The 20,082-nt window shown below is 40.4% G+C and overlaps 1 protein-coding gene across 4 annotated transcripts in view; it reads right to left on the bottom strand.

Moving 5' to 3' along the window:
* The window catches only part of KHDRBS3 (KH RNA binding domain containing, signal transduction associated 3), a 188,825-nt gene that overhangs the window by 29,579 nt on the left and 139,164 nt on the right, over positions 1 to 20,082 (bottom strand). For all 4 annotated transcript variants that reach the window (XR_004680592.1, XM_035011995.1, XM_035011994.1 and 1 more), the window contains one exon: positions 11,944 to 12,026. Coding sequence is in view for 3 of the 4 variants with exons in the window: in XM_035011995.1 (XP_034867886.1) it covers positions 11,944 to 12,026 (83 nt within the window). In the remaining variant the exon portion in view is untranslated. The remainder of the gene's footprint in view (positions 1 to 11,943; positions 12,027 to 20,082) is intronic.

Genomic DNA, 20,082 nt, shown 5'->3' with positions numbered 1-20,082 from the left:
CATGATAAGGTAACTGATTTTTGATTTGCTAATATATTTTGGTAAAGGCATTTGCAATTATGATCATGAGGGATAATCTCCCCATCTCAAGATCCTTAATCACATCTGCTAAGTCCCTTCTGCCATGTAGGGTAACATAACCATAGGCCCTGGGGACGAGGATGTGGGTATTTCTGAGAGCCATTATCCTGCAAACCAAAGCTGTCACCGGCCAAGGTAACAGTCTCCTGTATCTTCATAGTTTTAAGTCCGCAAGCTCCTTCAATCATACTGAGACTAATAGACAGGAAGAATTATTACAACATATTCTTGGACAGTTAATTAAAACACTTTGTTCCAAATTATTCAAAAATATTTTATTCCAAAGGGAAATTTGAAGTTTCCTATTAAAAAAGTTAAAATTACAGACTGGAATGGAAGCCGACGGACTTTAAAGATACCAGACGACACGGGACAGACCCCATCAGAGGTCTTTTGCACAGATTGCTGCTGCCACAGATGGCCCCTCGGGCAAACTCTGTTACCTCCTTCAAGTCTTTGATCATCTCCTCCATGAAGCTGGGCATGACTGCCATGTGTAAACATGAGTAGCACTAGAATTTAAGGTCTACAAGGGCACCATCTTTACCTTTTTTTGTTCATGGATACTTATCAAGCACCCGGGATAGTTCTAGGAACACGGTAGGTACTCAATAGTTGTTTGCTGAACAAATGAATGGAAGCCATTACAGAAATTCCAATACTGCATTTCTTCGGGAAACATTTACTTAGCAACATCTGCTAGGCACTGCGAAAAGTGCTTTATATACAACACCTCATTATAGAATGCTTGCTAGTCAAGGATAGCTCTCAATGTTGGCTGCCCAACGAAATTATCTGTAGAGTTTAAAAACTTTAAGATAGCTGTGCTACACCAAAATCCAGATTAAAAATAATAAACAGAAGATTGGTTTGGGCACCTGCTTCGTGTTATTTTTTAAGGCTGTATCAGTGATATTTCTACACAGCCAGAGTGCAGACAACATGCATTTTCACAGGAGACTTCCGATGCAATCAGACTTTCTACTGTGTTTCCAGGAAAGAAACTTTTAAAACAGATATAGACTTAAGTGTTATCCATTTAACTGAAAACCACAGATAGATCACTTCTCTGACCACGAGATATGGGACAGAAAGACGAAAACAAAGGGTCCCTGCTACTGAGAGGCTCTCTGTAAAAAAAAGAGACAGAGTCTCAGTAGTCTAGTAGGTACTACTAGAGAATGGAGGCGATGAGAGTATTTTGAAAACACAGAAGACCAGCTCAGTGCCTGACAGCACATGGAAGGAAGGGAACGTGCCGTGAGGAGCGGGTCGGGGAAGATTGCTGGATGGCAAAACCACTGATTCAGGGAACTGCCGCTCCACTGCAAGCAATTTGTCAAGGAAGAAAATGTAAAGAAAAGCAAATCATCCTGTTTGTGCCATCTTGGAAAAGTCTAAAAAAGAAACATGCATGTGTAATTTTCACAGAAATATATAACCACAATGCCTTTAAAAGGTATGTGTGAAGAAATAATGGAAGGAGCCACGAAGGAATTAAATATACTCTCATACTACGCTTTGACATCTACTTCATGAGTAATCGAGCGAATTACTCACAATTCAATATAAGGTTAGACCATCTGTGGGTGACCCAACGTGAGGCTACAGACAAAAATCAAAATCAAGAGTGACCTGGCTGCCATAATGGCTCCTACTGGACGGGAAGGTCCTCTCCCAATCCTTTAGTCCATCCTGTTTAAAAATTAATTGCTAGCACTAACAATATTGTTCTATTGGTAAGATCACAAATTGCCAAGGCTGAACATCATGCCCCTCCTCAGAAATCTCCTTTTCAATTGCCATACATGCTTCTCATCTCTCTGTAATCACATTTTCCTTGATCATAAACTTCAAATAATCCAAGGGGTAGTCACTATGCCGGGGAAGCACAAGCAGACCTACTGGAGTTGTATAACATACGGTATGTAACCATACTGTCTTCCCAAATTCAAAAATTCTGAATCTAAGACTCTTAGCCCCAAGGATTTTAGATAATTACAGTAATGATGGCTAATGACAGCATTTACAATGTGCCAGAACTGTTCAAAGAGCTTTCTGTATATTAACTCATTTAACTTCGCAACAATCCTATGAGGTGCTTACTGTTATCATCACCCGTGGTTTCCAGATGCGGAACCTGAAGGGCAGGTTCAGTAACGGGACCTCAGCTGCACGGCTGGCCAGTGCCAAGCCGTGATTCAAATCCAGGAGACTGGCCCTCCACCCTCACTGACCAAGGCCTGACTTGGCCTTCAGTAAGGCGCTGCTTTAGCTCTGTTACTTTGGCCAAGGTGATACAGATAGGTTTCTTTCCCATATCTAAAATGTCGTATCTCTTTCCCTGAATTTTGCCAAAATTGTTTATTCTTTCTAAAGAGCTTTTTTTTTTTTTTTTAATTTGTTATTTATTTATTTAAGAGAGAGAGAATGACAGAGAGAGAGAGAGAGCATGAGAGCGGGGGAGGGTCAGAGGGAGAGGCAGACTCCCCTGCCGAGCAGGGAGCCCGATGCGGGACTCGATCCCGGGTCTCCAGGATCATGACCTGAGCCGAAGGCAGTCGCTTAACCAACTGAGCCACCCAGGTGCCCCTTTTAAAGAGCTGTTAAACATACTTACTTACACTGTCAGACACTCACTGTATAGTAAGTTCAGGCATGTACTGTGCAAATATTGAGTCAAAGATTGCAAGCACTTCTGAGGTTCCTGATGAACACTTGTAAATTACTTTCCAAAAGGAACATATCCCTTCATGATGACAAACAGAGGCGGAAAATACAATCTATACCAGGTCTGAATTATTTCAGCTGCTAAAGTCATGAGTCCAGTAAATGAGGTTTGACTAGATTCTGAGAAATTCAAGCACCCTGACGTTCTCTATTATAAATCATTCTTCACAAGTAACTTCAAGCTTTGACCTCAAGTCTGTGCTTCCAAACATGTTACGATTCTAAACAATCTAAATTAAATGAAGCCTTCAATACCTATTTCACAAATGGGGAATCATTTATATATATATATATATATATAATTTTATTCAGATTGTTTATTTGCTGGGATTTTACTGACAGGAGTCTTCCTCAGAAAAAGACTGTACCAGTTTCTAGATGCAGTGACTACACTCCGAACAACCACAGGTGCACAGAGAGGCAGGAGAGCAGAGTGCTCAGACCGTCTGGCCTCACACGCCAGCTCCAGCACTTACTTTCCATGTCCCACAAAGCCTGTGACTCAATTTCCTCATCTATAAAATGGGATAATAACTGTACCCTCTTGCCATAAGGCTGTGTGGTGCTCAGCGTGTCTGACGTTAGTGAGCTGACTGAACTTTTGCTCTTTACATCGCAGCTGCCATTCCATCTAACTACAGTCTGTAAGTCAGATATTGTCATCATTTCACAGATGAGAACAGGCTGAAACAAGCTGAATAACGTGGCCAAAATCACGCAGCTAAGGATGTGATGGAGCTGGGGTTCAAATCCAGGTGTGTCTGGTTTTATAGCCCACAGTCTTTTAAACTAAATCACATCATAATTTAAATCTATACAGGATTTGTCAGGAAAATTCTTCTAAAAATCAACAAAAATACATTTTAAGGATGTGTGAAACATGACGAAAGGAAACATGGGGAGAGTCAGAGTGGATTGCTTTATCTAACAGACCTTAAAATTTTATAGTGAAGGCTTAAAATTGGGGTTTGATAAGCAACACCCCAACTTTCTGGAAACCCTGTCGCATCCTCTGCATTTCCCCGTGTGCTCTGCAGCATCTGTCGCTGCTCTGAATGGCTGATCATAAGCACCGCTTTAGTCTTCTCAACACTATTAAGCAGATGGCAGCGCTAAATCCAAATGATGTAGTACATCTCCCTGGTGGACTTTGTTTTCACACACTGCCATTATTCTGCAATTCCTCAGTGATAAATCTCGTGTATTCTCAAGAACATGAAAGACTGAACTGACAGCGGCAACTGATTTATTACCACTAGCCTGCGCCTGCCCCAGTCCTGTGTTCCCGTGTACTCGTCAAGATCACGCATGAAGATTCCACATGGTCAGTACAGGAGGTGGGTACTCTCCACATGCACAGGGACAGGTTTTTTTACTTGTTGCCTCCGAGGTGAGCAGAAGAACAGGGGCTTGAGCTTTAAGAGAGTTGGGTATGAGGCCTGACTTGTCAGCTACGTGACTTTGGTCAGGCTCACATTCTCCGAGCATCAGCTTCCTTATTCATAAAAGTAAGGCCTGTAACGATCTTACAGAGGTTCTTGGGGATAAAACGAAATGGCAGGCATAAGAGCACCTGATATAGTAATGACCACTTCCTAAGTACTCAATTGATACTTGATTTCTTCAAAGTGTGCTAACTTAATGAATCTGGAAAATTTTCCTTTATTTTTTACTAATTTAATCCTAAGGAATTTCCTGCTGGAGCTATAAAACTTCTTGGCTTGCTTTCAATAGAGTCAGGCTATCGAGGTAGTAACCCCAAGGGAGGCCCGATCATGGCTCTGGTTCACTGACCGCCCCTCCTTTCTCAGCAGTGGCACACCCCAGTGGGCCATTACCCAGTAAACAAACGCAGAGTGCGGTGCTGGCCACACTAGAGTCCCTCCTGGACGGCTGGCAGGACTTCTGTCACCCATGTGCCCACTCATCCTACCAGTGACTTAACATTACTCTTTGTATTGACTTTGTTTTCACCTCAATGTATCATAATTAAATTACAGCAATATTCATAAAATCATGTGCTTGACATGCTAAGTATATTTTCCCAGTAACTTTAAAATCTATCATTACAACTGTAAAAAAAGGTCTGCCTGTGTGCCATCTGAAATCATGTTGTGAACATCAGTGGTATGTGTACTACCCTTGGAAAAACACTCCTATAATAAAAAGAAAATGGACTGAAATCAACAGTCATCAAGTGGGTAGCATGGACCAATTATTTAATCTTTCTCTGGGTCTCAGTGTTCTCAAGAATAAAATGGGGATGATCATTTCCACCTGTTAAGGTTAAAGTTCGTATCAGAGACAGACATCACACACACACACACACACACACACACACGTATCTATCGGGGTATAATCAATACTCCGTGGTGGGTGGTCAGCGCGTAATGATGGTCATCAGTGCAATTCTCACTCCTGCCAACACTTGAGCGTGTCCTTCCTTCCCTTTTCCCTTCTAGGTGCTGGCTTCACGTTTTCACGATAGCCCTCCTTCCTTTCTTTCTTACTACAGAGTCGTTGGCTGAGAATTAAGGACTTTATGGGTTTACTGTATAATCTGGGCTGGTATCTCTGCTTTTCACCAACATCTACGTAATACAGGCTGGATGTATTTGTTTGTCAACAGCTTACACGGCTTAGTTTCTGCCAAGAGGCATGGTCAGTAGTTACGCAGCAGGCAGACAACTCCAAGGAGCAGGCTAGGTGGAAGGAGACTTGACAGAAATTTTACAAGGCAAGTTAACAAACTCTTAATCCACGCCAAACCATTACTGCTTTTACAAGTCCGAGACAAGCAACCGTGACACCACACACATGGCGATTATCTCCTGAAAAACAGTTTTACTGATTTTAAACGGTTACAACTTAAGTTAAACAACAGGTCATCATTTCCAAAGTGAAAACTCCAAATCCTTTTCCGACCTCCATAGTTGGCTCTTGAGAAGGCGTTGCTGGACATATAATCCTAAAGCTGCCAGCAGAAGCGATAGCAAGTAGGCGGCAGGCACATGGCAACGTCAGTTTTTGTCTCGTTGCTTTCCTTGGAATTGGTATTTGAAAACAAACCAAGAGTACTCATAGCTTCTGGCAGCTTCTGTCACCCTGCCTATCTGGATAAAGGGGCTTAGGTGTTGTTTTACAAAAACAAGTCAATATGATTTTACATTAAAAAAAAATTTTTCTTAGCTGGGTAATGGTTCTTGGCATCAGACAAAAACCTATGCTCCAGTACTTCTCAGCTGTGTATTCTTGGGAAAGTTGCTAAACACTGCTATCCTCAACTTCTGTGCGTGGGACACTCACCATGTAGGGCCACTGTAAAAATCGGAGATACTGCATATAAAGAACATAAATGCTGAGTGCTAGACTCAACAGATCCTCCAAAACTGGGAGCTATTATTCCTAATTCCTTTTTTCAGAAATTTTAAGTGCTTTCAGAGATTTTGGAGGATGGGGTGAAATATGTACTTTAAAGTATGGTCAAACCACAAAGCTCTTGGGAAACTGGAATGTTGTATTAAACGCATCCAGAAACTCACTATTCTTACCGCACAGCCATCCACTTATGCTCAGGGGTATTAACACTTTTTTTTTTTTTTAATTTTATTATGTTATGTTAGTCACCATACAATACATCATTAGTTTTTGATGTAGTGATCCACCACCCATTGTTTTCGTATAACACCCAGTGCTCCATGCAGTACGTGCCCTCCTTAATACCCATCACTGGTATTAACACTTTTCTGATACCCTTTTTGTTCTACTTTCTTTATGATCACAATAGGAATCAAATATTCCTTTGAGAATTTACAATTACTAGGCACACAAACTGATATTGTGGTATTTTTAATAAAAATTATATAAAAGGTTGTAAACGTGATGACTTGATTTACAAATATACAGCAAGATGATTATTACATTAAAGCTCTTAACATATTTTCTCCTCACATAGTTACCTTCTTGTGTGTAAGAGCACCTGCAATCTACTCTCCGGGCAAACTTCCCAAATTCAGTACAGTGTTATTAAATACTATGGGCATCGTGTTATACAACTGCAACTATTTTAGGATTATAAATAAAACATCCAATAAAGAATGAATTGTTTAATCTAGAATGAAATGGATATATTTACAAGTGGTTTCTGAGAGTCGAAATTAGGACTTTTGTGAAGTCTCAAGTCATGTCAAGGGAGGGGCAGGTGTCTGAGGGCTGAGGCCATTTATCACCTGCTCTTTTTATTCATCACTGCTATTCAGGAGGGGTGTCTAAAGAAATCAATCAATAACTATTTTTGAGCCAATCTATGTCAGAACAATTCCAATATTATAAAGAATAGTTCATATTTCTCTTCACAGTAATTGTGTTGACAGCTTGTTACTCATTAAATGTGTGAAGTTAGAGAAACAATGCTTTTGTTTTACACTATAGTATTAGCACTATCAAGGTCATTACAAAAATCAATGGGGAAATGTAGCTGAACTATACTGAATTTTCTATCACTCTGCAGGGATTCTCATTTGTACTCTAATTTTAATACAAGGTATTTGAAAATCGGGAGAAAAAATTCCTAATTTGTAAAACCTCCTGAGAGAAACTGCTGTTTCTGCAACAAAACAGTGTCATATCATAAAATGATTACCGCTTATAAAGTTTAAACGTCATTACCAAAAGGGACCCTTTTGCACAGCGGGTAACGATACCCAATGACCAGCCACGTGAGCCTGCTGTCCTGCTCTGTTTTCAAGTGGGTTACAGCTGCTCAGTTTGCTAATCCCAGTTTATGTTAAATACTGATACTGACCATCCCAGGGGGGAGTAGCCTCCACAAGGTCCCCTCCCTCTTCTCATTTTCCCTGTAAAGCATTTATTCACACAACCCTTCTGGATTTTCTCTTAGCTTCCCTATGTGAAATGAGATGCAGAATAATTCAGAACTGGGGAAGGAGGGCAGGAGCTAGAATTTACTCAGCACAATGTGCTAACTGCCTTACACCCTGCCTTAACTGCCTTACACAGATTACCTCATTCACTCTCGCACAGAAAAGACACTGTGGATGACATGCCTTCTCCCTACCCCCCAACAATTCCCACAGACCGTGGGATTTCCTGCCTCATTCAACTTTCAGGCTGACCATCTACAGAAGAAACAGAGTTATACACATTACAAGCTGAGGCTTAGAGAGGTCAAGTAACTTGCCCAAAGCCATATAGCCAGCAAATACTGAAGTGGGGTCTAAATACAGGTCAGCCAGACTCTTAACCATTATGGCCCAGATCTCCAACAAAAGTTTTTTACAACACATCTGTATCAGAAAGAAAACCACTTTTAATCTTGTAATTGTAATTGCTTTTGGGTAACATGTGCATTAGAGCATTAGTAAGTTAGATTTACACATAACACAAAACATCAAAATAGAAATTTTAAAAGGATGGACAGGAGTTGACCCTCTCTCATTTTCTTTCTGCACCTGGTGAGTTGACTTGCTTCCCCCAACGTGTGGGCCCCAATCTGGAGACACTACAACGTGCCTGTTGTGCCAGAGAGAGAGTGAACCAGAGTCTTTTTCTTTTTTTTTAAGATTTTATTTATTTGAGAGAGAGAATGAGAGAGAGCACATGAGAGGGGGAAGGGTCAGAGGGAGAAGCAGACTCCCTGCTGAGCAGGGAGCCCGATGTGGGACTCGATCCAGGGACTCCAGGATCATGGCCTGAGCCGAAGGCAGTTGCTTAACCAACTGAGCCACCCAGGCACCCATGAACCAGAGTCTTTAACTCTTCGTTATCCAAGAGAAATTTGTAATTTGAATTTCTCTAGTAGTCACATTAAAAAAAAGAAGAAAAGAAAAAGAAATGGGTAAAATTAATTTTAATAATGTATTTATTTTGTATTCTTTTATTTATTTATTTATTTATTTATTTATTTATTTATTTATTTATTTGGCAGAGAGAGACACAGCGAGAGAGCAAACACAAGCAGGGGGAGTGGGAGAGGGAGAACCAGGCTTCCTGCTGAGCAGGGAGCCGGATGCGGGGCTCGATCCCAGGACCCCGGGATCATGACCTGAGCCGAAGGCAGGCGCTTAACAACTCAGCCACCCAGGCGCCCCTATTTTGTATTCTTTATTTCATGCTACGTTTAGGACTCTGGTGTGTGTCCTATGCTTCCAGCGCATCCCAATCTGCACTGGCCACATTTCAAGGTTCAACAGCCACATGAGCTAGTGGCTACCATGCTGGACAGAGCAGGTGACTCACCATGATGTGTCAAAGGACATTTTCAGAATAGCTCTGTCATCTCAAAGCAGACCAGGTAAAAAAATCTGCAGTTATACTGAACCTTACAACTATGGCACAGAATGGGCTTTCAAATTCTGATTGAGAAAATTATTGAAGTACGAAATTATTTTTACAGTATGTGAAGTGTCAGAATCAAGGAATTGTAGACTACAGATCATTGAGTGTTACATGGTATTATCTATTAGTGAATATTAAGGCTGTATGCTCCTTGAAAGTAGTGGCAGTGAATGCTTTGATTATTTATTATTGAATACTGTATATGGGCAATACTAACAGGAATTCATTCCAGCCACTGAAATCAAAGCCATGACGAGAGGAGAATAGAGAGGCAATGGGACAAAGGACAAAGAGGATGCCGTGGGGCCAAGCTGGGTCTGGATCACCACTCAGCCTGTTGAGTGTAGATAAGCCACTTCATCTCTCTGAACCTGTATGTAAGGGGATGGCCTGTTTAGACTTGAATTCTGCAATATTTAGGGTGTGCTGAGAGGGGAGAGAGGACAGAGAGGACCAGGCACAGGGTAAACGAACAAGAAGCTGAAGACGGTGGTGGTGGTGATTTCCTTGTTAATACTCACTATCCGATCCTGGGGAGGATTTGCAAGTTTGCTATTCTAATTCTGAGACACAGAGTGTTGTGGTTAAACCAGTGTTATGATATGTGCCTGTTACGGGCTGGATCGTGTCCCCTGCTTGAAGCATATGTTGAAGACCCCACCCCCAGTACCTCCGAATGGCACTGGAGTTGGAGACAGGGCCCTCAAAGAGGTCCTGATCCAATGTGACTGGTACCATCAGAAGAGGGAAAAAAGGGGACACACACGTACACATCAGGGATGCACGTGCACAGGAGGAAGAGCATGCGAGGCCACAGTGAGGAGGTGTGTGCCAAGGGAAGAAGCCTCGGAAAACACCAAATCCCCCAACACCTGGACCTTGGACTTCTGGCTTCTCTTAACTGTGAGGAAATAAAGTTTTGTTGCTTAAGCCACCTGGACTGTGGTTATTTGTTACAGTGACTCTAGCAAACTCATACAGTGCACAAAACCATCTCTATCCTACCCCACGGTACAGCTGCTTCCCTTGGGTTTACAGTCGAGCAGCCCCTCCTGGACGCGTGAGGCCACGGACCCTGGTGCAAAGCCTGCTCCTCCCCTTGTAAGCTCCGTGATCCCAGGCAAGTTCCCTCATTCCTGGAAATCAGAGTTCCCTTCTTCTGTAAAAGGACTGATGTTTATGTCACAGGTCATGAAGATTAAATGAATACTCAGAATACCTAACAAAGAGTGGCTTCTACACTTGTCAATGTGGGCAATTCTCATACAATTCTCTGTCCTCCTTCAGGTGTGATGAGTTGCAACACTGAAAAGATCACTTCAAAGAAGCGGACTGGCTGTCAGGCAAGATGTCTCTTTAAGTGAGTCTTCCCTGACATTTAAAGGCCTTATAATGTACCGGCCTCCTAACTGGTCTCTGCCTCTAGGCTCACCACCTGTCAGTCAAGCCCCTCCACTGCCTTGGAATGACACTCTGAATCCAAGTCGAAACGCACCATCCCTGGCGTGTAACTCTTCGGGGATCCCAAGCCTCAGCACCCCGCAGGGAGTGTGCGGCCTCCCATCTCATCTCCCTCCCGTGCAGCTCACCTCCCAGCTCTACAGATCAAGTGCAGCTCCAGACACCACTTATGCTCCAAGCCACCTGGGAGTTCGGGCACATTACTCAGTCCTTCGTCCCTACAGTGGGAACGGTTCCACACACTTGATGCAGCTGCTGGGACCCTTACACGAGATACTACTGTACGTAAAGTCTTGGCTAGCACCCACCAGTGCTAGTCCCCTAGGCTGTGCCAACACTCTCAAGGACGGGAGTACACCAGGCTCCCACTCAGAAAGACCAGTCAGAGTCCAAGTTTGAAGGTTCTTAACTGTTACAAGTTATATGAGAAAAAAATCTGACATGAGCCAAAAAGAAGAAGAAGAACTTTATATCCGTGTCAACCTCAGTACCAGAGCTCAGGAGTAACAGCAGCTACTGTTCAAAGCTGCCCGGCACTGTAGGAGTTCATCAAAACCACCACCCGGTCCTGATTTCTGTATGCTTCGTAAAGCAAAATGTTGTTTTGTATACATGTCTATCTTTGTCCTCCACTTAGAATTTTAAACATAAAGCAAGAGGTTTCTAGGCATTTAAGAAAACATTCTGAACAGGAATAAACACTGATTTCATATATCAATGAACATCAAGGTATATTATCACAAGAGGGAACTATAAAGCTCTGTTTTGCCTCTGATAGCACTTACTTATTTCTGGGTAAATACCTCTTTAGAAAATGAATTAGAGCTACCTCATTATTCACAAATAGGAATTTGAAGTTGTTAGAAAAAAGGATCACTGCTGCTAAGAAACAGAAACGTTATCTGAATGCCAAACAAAACTCCTGGGGGCTTTCCACCTCAGGCACTGACAATGTAGGATATTCACACATTGCTGATGTGATTCTAAGCCTTAAGACTTGCATAACCACAGACTTTGTAGACACTGTTCCTCCTCAGAATGTATTGAACACTGAGTTAAATTTTTAGAGTAAAAAAAAAAAAATTCAATTTATATTTTTCAAGCCTCATTGCTTTAACACTACGATAAAAATGGGAGGAGCAATACATGCTAGTTGGTAGAACAGAGCGTGCGTCTCCAACTAAAACAAACAAGAAACAGAGCAAGCCAAGTCACAGTACCCTCACTGTCTGATCATCCCCGCTTCCCAGAGTGTATATATGTGGACAGGCAAAGGTGTCTGTTACTGGGGTGTAATCAGAGATCGACTCTTACCTTTGGGCAGGGGCGCTATAGCTGTTATCATAGGAATCGTAACTCTGTTCATCATAAGCAGTGCCATATCCATCATCATAGTCCTAAAATAAAACAGGAGAAGTACAAAAAGGTCAGAAAAGTTTCTGGGAAAAAAGAACCACTCTGCTTTTAGTGACTCTTTATGAATTCAGCTAACATTTAAATATGTATCTAGGTATCGTGTAAAGAAAAATGTAAGAGTGACATCAGTGAAAGTGATGAGTAAGAACCTCCAAATATTTTCTCTACAAAAAGCAACAAGAAACTGGCAGAAATTGTCAGAATCAACATTTTCAAAAGTCTAAAAATTAACAAAAGGTTTGCAGAGATCTAAGGAGCATTTATTTTTAAAAACTTGGCTGAATCTTGGTACAAGCAGTGAGCTCTGTGATGTTTTAATGCGTCCTTTTCCAATAGGACCACTCCCAGCTCTGCAGGAGCCTTGAAAACCAACAGCTGTAACCAGCGAGCTCTGTGATGTTTTAATGCGTCCTTTTCCAATAGGACCACTCCCAGCTCTGCAGGAGCCTTGAAAACCAACAGCTGTAACCACAGTGGACACCAGCAGTCTGGGGGCCACTGGAGGAAGCGGAAAAGGGTGGAGTTCTTTCAAAACCTCATTCCCAGAGGATTTTATTTGACCTGACTTGGAGCTCATCCAGTACAAAATGCCTTTTCCCTGGGGGTATTCAAAGAAAATAATTGGAGGCAATTACATAAGATTTTAGTTGCTTGAGGTGATGGAGCAAGTAACAGTCTAACCAAAAGCCAGCAAGAGAAGTGGGAGGATGAGATATCCACTTGCCCTTTGAATAGCTCTGACACACTCCTGGGAATCTAGAAGGCTACACACCTGCACAGTACCATGCAGAAACCCAGGAAAGCCCTGGGAAGACCCTAAGCTCTCTCCTCAGGATGACCTGCAGGTTCAGCACAAGAAGGAAAGGCAAGGCCAAGGAAAGAGTGAGTTGTAAACCAACTGACTGAGTCTTAATGACTTGTTCCAACATGCTAGGGACTCAGTTTCCAAGCACTCAATAAAATCTCTAATCATTAGCTGACCACTAAGGTAACAGGAGACACTTCAGTGACAACACATAATAAACTTTACAATATTAGTTTGCAAAAGTCACTAAATAAAAAAGGAAAACAAAAAAATACTGGAAGGAAGGAGCATTTAATTTCCACAGTTGATACATTAAGTTAAATCTCTAGTTTTATTGTTTAAAGATTTTATTTATTTATTTAAGAGAGAGATAGCAAGAGAGACAGAAGCAGACTCTCCGCTGAGCAGGGAGCCCAATGCGGGACTTGATCCCAGCACCCTGGGATCATGACCTGGGCCGAAGGCAGACACTTAACCGACTGAGCCATCCAGACACCCCTAAATTTCTAGTTTTAAAAAGAAATTAGGTGATATGCAAAGAAACATGAAAGTATGGTTCATACATAAGAAAAAAGTAATCAACAAACTGACCCTGAGGAAGATCAGACACTAGACTTACTAGACAAAACTTTAAATAAGTTATTTGAAATATATTCAAGAAACTAAAGGATACTCTGTGTCTGAAGAACTGAAGTATGAGAACGATGCCTCACCAAATAGAGAATATTAATATAGCTATAGAAAACAATAATGAATCCAAATAAATTTTTGAGTTGTAAAGTGTAAGTGAAATGAAAAATTCACCAGAGAAGTTCAACAGCAGATATAACTAGGCAGAAGAGAGAATAAGTGAACCTGAAGGTAGATCAATTGAGATTATCCAGTTTGAGGAAGAAGATACAAAAAGATAAGGAAAAATGAACAGGGTCTCAGAGACCTGTGGGACACCATCAAACATGAACATATGCATAATGTGATACCCAGAGGAGAGGAAAGTAAGGAGCAAAAAGATTATATAGAAAAATAATGGCTAAAAACTTCCCAAATTTGATGAAAAACTTTAATCTACCATCCAAGAGGCTCAAAAAATTCAAAGTAGGGTAAGCTCAAAGAGACCCACACCTAGGTACATCATCATCAAAATGTTGAAATACAAAGACAAAGAGAGGATCTTAAAGCAGCAAGAGAGAAGCTGCTGATCATGTGAAAGAGATTCTCAATAAGAGCAAGAACTGATTTCTCAAGAAAGACCACGGAGGCCAGAAGACGATGGGATTCCACATTCTAAGTACTAAAAGAAAAAGACTGTCAACTAAGAATTCTATAACCAGCGAAGCTATCCTTCAAAAATGGAAATATTAATGTATTCTTGGGTAAACAAAAACAGAGAATTCATCAATAGCAGATAAGTTCTACACGAAATGTTAAAAGGAGTCCTTAAAGTAAAGTGAAAGGTCATTAAAAAGTAACTTGAATCCACATGAAAAAATAACACTAATACAGGTAGCTACTTAGGGAAAGACAAAACTATAAACGTGTTTTTGTTGTAATTCCTTTTTCCTCGTTTGATTTAAAAAACAACTGCATGAAGAACTAATTGCAATTCTGTGTTGATGGGCACACAATGTATGAAGCTGCAACTTATATGACAGAAACAACACAAAAGTGATCAGGTAAGGACAGAGCTAAAGAAGGAGCAAAGTTTTTGTTTACTGTTAAAATTAAGCTGATGTAATTTTGAAAAAGACTGACATAAGTTAAAAAGTAAACTGCAATCTCTAGGGCAGACTAATAAAAAACAAACAAACAAAAAACAAGAAAAGAGAGGTGCCTGGGTGGCTCAGTTGTTTGAGCATCTGACTCACATGCATGCGCACTTTCTCTAAAAGTAAATCAATAAAATTTTTAAGAAAAAAATGACAGTGCAGTTAAAGTGATGCAATTAAAAATATCTAACAACAAAAGGAGATAGTAAGGTACAAAAAAGACTTAAGACAGAGGGAAAACATAGCAAAATGGCAGATATAAATCCTACCTTATCAGTAATTACACTAAATGTAAATGGACTAAATAAAATGGAATTAAAAAAAAAAAAAAAAAAACAGAAATTGGCATCATGTTTAAAAGAGATCCAACCAGGGAACCTGGGTGGCTCAGTCATTAAGCATCTGCCTTTGGCTCAGGTCATGATCCCGGGGTCCTGGGATCAAGCCCCGCATCAGACTCCCTGCTTGGCTGGAGGCCTGCTTCTCCCTCTCCCACTCCCCCTGCTTTTGTTCCCTCTCTGTGTCTCTCTCTGTCAAATAAATAAATAAAATCTTTAAAATAAACAAATAAATAAAAGAGATCCAACCACATGCTGTCTACAAGAGATACACTTTAGATTCAAAGATAAAAATACATTGAAAGAAAAAGGATAGAGGAAGGTACACCATGGAAATACATATCAAGAGAACTACCATAGCTGCACTAATATCAGACAAATAGACTTTAAGACAAGAATTGTTACCAGAGTAAAATCACATTTACTTATAAGGATAAAAGAGTCAATCAAGATGATAATTATAAAAATGTATGCATATATATACATGTATATAACAACAGAGCTCAAAAGAACTGAAGCAAAAACTGACAAAATTACAGGAAGAAAGAGATAATCCAACAATAATAGCTGGGAACTTAAACATCACACTTTAAATAATAAAAAGAACACCTACAAAAAAAGATCAAAAAAGAAATAGAAGATTTGAACAATACAAACTAATTATATCTAACAGACATCTATAGAACACTCTACCCAGTAAGGGTGAAATACACATTCTTCTCAATTACACATGGAACATTCTCCAGGATAGACCATACATTCTCCCAATTCAAAATTCACTACAAAGCTAAGTAGTCAAAACAGTGAGGTACTGGTAGAGATGCAGATCAACAGAACGGAACTGAGAGGACAGAAATAAACCCTTCCAGCTATGGTCAATTCATTTTCAACAGGGTGCCAAGACAATTCAGTGGTGAACAGAATAGTCTTTTCAGTATATGGTGTGGGAACAACTGAATACCCATATCCAAAAGAATAAAGCTGTACTGTTACCTCACACCGTACACAAAAACTAACACAAAATGCATCATACATGTAAGTATACAAGCTTAAATTATACAATTCCTGGAAGACATCATAGGTGTAAATCTTTTTAATTTTGGAATAGTCATTAGTTTCTTAGATATGACAACAAAAGCACAAACAGCCAATGAAAATATAGACAAAATAGACTTCATCAAAATTAAAAATGTATGCATCAAAGGACATTAGATATGTCCTTTGGAATATTTGGAAATATTTGGAAAATATTTCCAAATCACATATCTGATAACGGTCTAATATTCAGTATAAAAAGAGCTCTTACAACTCTTACAATAAACAACAACAACAAGAGCAAAAGCCATCCTCCTAGTGCTACTGGAGACAAGCTTCAACCTGAGGACATTCTGCAGATGTAATAACAAGCACACTATGGTTATTTTAAAAGCACTGTGGAATTCAAAAAGATTCAGAGAAATGACCATTTTATAAAATCAAATTAGATATATTACAATGACATTTATGTCCATGAAAGTATGAATCCTACCCTGAAACTGATTACCAAGTTTCTGGTGTTAGTCAATTCTATAGTGACTTTGGATTACTTGCTATTTACTTAATATTTAAATGAGCCTGAAGAAAAAAAAAAAATCTAACTATTTTGGAACATTGGTCTTAACCAATGTTAATCAGTTTAGTGATTACCACCAGATCTCTTGAAGTAGAGAAATATGGTCAAGGGGTAAGAGAAAGGATCTGGAGTTAGATGAGCTTCCATAATTTACTATCAATGATTTTAATCAGGCTCATTCCCATATCAGAATCTGTTTCTTTACCTGTAAATTGTGATCCCTTAAGTATTCTGAAGGGATGGGAAATTATATATATACACATGTGTACGTATTCCAGCAAAATGTGTGGCATGTATTAAGAACTTCATGAAGGACAGCTTATATAATTAATTATTATATTAAAGCATTACCCATAAAGACCTCTCTCCTGGATTTCTAAAATAATACAACTAACAGATAAAGAACATCAGAAGCCACTACATACAAGGGTATGAGCCAAATAACTGGTTTTAAAGTGATTACCTTAGTTTATTCTTTCCTAAAAAACATCTATTAAATATTAGACCTCAATCTATTTGGCTTAGGTAAACACAAATATTTAAATAGGAAGTTACATTATAATGATTTGCATTTTGTAAAACAAATATCAATACAAGAGACAGTATGGTCTCTGTAGGAATAAGGCTTATACATTTTGTACGTGATCCCCTAATTTTTTTAAATGTTTTTTTTTTTTTTCACAAAGGAGGAACTTAGTATTTGTTGAAGAGCTACATGTCCAGTACTTTGGGCATAAGACAGAATAAAATACAAAACGAATTCTCAATAAATAGGGGCAGAGGAAAAATAAAAGTGAAGAATACAGTTAGCACACAATATATAAACCACAATGTTCCTCACAGTCACTAAAGGCAGATTACTAATTTGGTGATCTTCCAATGACCAATGTAAGAAGGAGAAAGCTATCAGACAAGATACAAGCAAAACAACAACAAAATTGGTGGGATTTTAATAATGCAGTAAGTCATATAATGCAGGTATTACTGATAATTCTGGTGAATTAATAAATTAAAAGAAGCTGGTATTCTTAATGGAAAGAGTAATATTAAAAGTTAAATTAAAAAAAAACAAAACCCTTCCACGTGACGCCTACCCTGTTCCTGGCACTCGGTTAGACACGATGAATGGAAGAGGAGCATCATCATCTACTCTGGTGTGGAACAGGAGGACAGATAGACCACTGATGAGATAATGATGACACGGTATGTCAAGTGGTGTGGCAAGGTGAGCACTGAGGCACCACAAAATTGCCCAAAGGGGAATGGGAACGGAGAGGAAGACTCCCCAAGTGACAATGCTAGCACTTAGTTTCAAATGCTGAGAAAAGCAAAAGCAGCTGTTGAAATTCATTAAAAATAAAAGCCAGGCAGAATGAACAGCAGGTGCAAAACAGCAGAGGTATAGATATCTGAGAACCCTCTTCATCCAGGAAAGCAAGCAGCTTGCGGGCACACTGTGGTAGAGCAGAGAGCAATGAAATGGAGAAACCCATAAACCAGATCATGATGGCCACATTAAGGAGAATGGATTTGGATTCTGAGTGACATGATCCACCTCGTGGTTTAGAACTCTCTCCCAGGGAACAGGGTGTGGACACAGAAGAGCAAGGGTGAATCTGGAGGGCTGGACTTGTAAGTAGGTCATGGCACTGCGCAACGTGGCAACGTGGAGCTCATGGTTCTTCAGGAATTTGTCAGTAGCCTGGAAAGAGTATGGCTTCACCAAGTCAAGAATTCTACTTCTATGCTTATCTAAAGGATCAAGATTGTAAATGAGTGGAACTTCCTTAAATAACTAAAATGTTAAGTGCTATACTATTTTAACTCTACAGTTATGTCATTCATTCCTTGTTTGACTATTCTGTCAGATATTACAACGCTAGAAATTTACTTGAATTTTCAAATTGTTTAGGTCATTGAATTAGTGACTTCCATGTTTTTACACTGAAGATTTTGATTAAAATTGCAATTCTCATATAATTTCACAGGTGGATTTGGCCATGGGGGCACTGCTCCTCCCATGACAAAAATTGTCTGTTCAATGGACGACACTTGAAAAATACAGGGAAGTGTGAAGAACAATGGGATAGGAGAGGAGGAAAAGCTGAGTGTAGGTGCAAACACATTTGTAAGTTTCTATGAGGGAGTAGAAGTAGTTCTTGATGATCATCTGCCACCTTCCTGCAAAGCAGGAAAGGAGGTCATTGTCAGACAACATTTGGAGGTTTAATCAGAAAGGACTCAAGGGTCAGTTACCATGAGGAAGGGCAGGAGGCAGAGTGGGTAAGAGCCCCTCAGCATTAAGCTTCTTTGATGAGGACTAATCTGGGCATCAGCAGCTCTGTCTCTCTCTTTTTTTTGAATGCTCTTAATGTTCCCAACTACTGGTTGTTTTCTTATTTATTTAATTTGATGTTAAGAAATTCCTCTTTGGATTTTTCTGAGGCCAGAGCAGGAATTTTAACAAATAGTGAATGCATTATTGTTACAAGTTAACACACAATTGAGCAGAAATCATAAATCTAGTAGAGAGGGGATGTCACAGATGTGGTTCAATCACACGCTAAGCTGAGAATCTACTCCAAGAACCTGGGGTGGGGGACACATATGTCCCTGTTGGCAGCGCTCAGACATGCTGAACGATTTTCTTTACACTTGAAATCTTTGGGTAATTTCTCACATTTCTTTATTTTCTCCGAGAGAACATTCTCCTCTGTGACATGGCCCAGTCAACATGTCAGCCTCATTTTTTGCCATGTGTCCTGAGCCACAAGGGCAATAATTACTTCCAGTCCATGTGCTGCTCCCGACAAGCCTCTGTGCCCACCCCTCTGCCAGGGGAAGTTCTCACTGTGGGGCTCAAAGGACCCTCCTCTCCTGCTGTATCTTCTCAGCCCCATGAAACCAGAGTCTATCACACCCGTGTGATTCCAGCAATGGATCAGATACACATCTCCATTACTGGGCGGAAACGAGTGGGCCTTGGCCTCCCCCACCGTTGCGGACCTGGATCGTGTCTTGTTTATTCTTTCACACAGAGTAGGAACAGTGCCTGGAGCCTAGGAAGGGCTGCTCGATACATCCATCCTCATTCCATTGCTGGACTGAGTGCCTGCAGAGGAAAAAGCATGCAATCCACCCTCCTCCCCCAACCTGGTTCTGCCTCCTGCCCTGAGTGTGGGCCTTATGAACTTATTTACTCTAAGAACCTACTGAATTTCCCTGGAAGAAGCTTAAGAGAGCTCCCTGACATTATTAAAATGCAGTGCAAAGATGTTTCATCTCCTTCGCTGCACTTTTAAAATAGGATCCTGTACCTGTGAGTGGGGGAGTAGAGGAGATACACATCCCTAATAAAATGCTAAGAATCCACTGGTCTCCAGAAGCTCTGAAGGCACCCTCATCTGGGCAGAGTCAGTGTGTCCAGCTTTCCCCTCCCACCACCATCCCACCTGGCAGGAAGTCTTGAGTTACATCCTTGCGATCTCTACATTCCCATGGTGACTATGGTACCAT

This window comes from Mirounga leonina, unplaced genomic scaffold (genome assembly GCF_011800145.1).
Source record: "Mirounga leonina isolate KUSES-001 unplaced genomic scaffold, KU_Mleo_1.0 Mir_165, whole genome shotgun sequence".
NCBI classification, from domain to species: domain Eukaryota; kingdom Metazoa; phylum Chordata; class Mammalia; order Carnivora; family Phocidae; genus Mirounga; species Mirounga leonina.
This window is presented reverse-complemented; position numbering and strand designations above follow the sequence as displayed.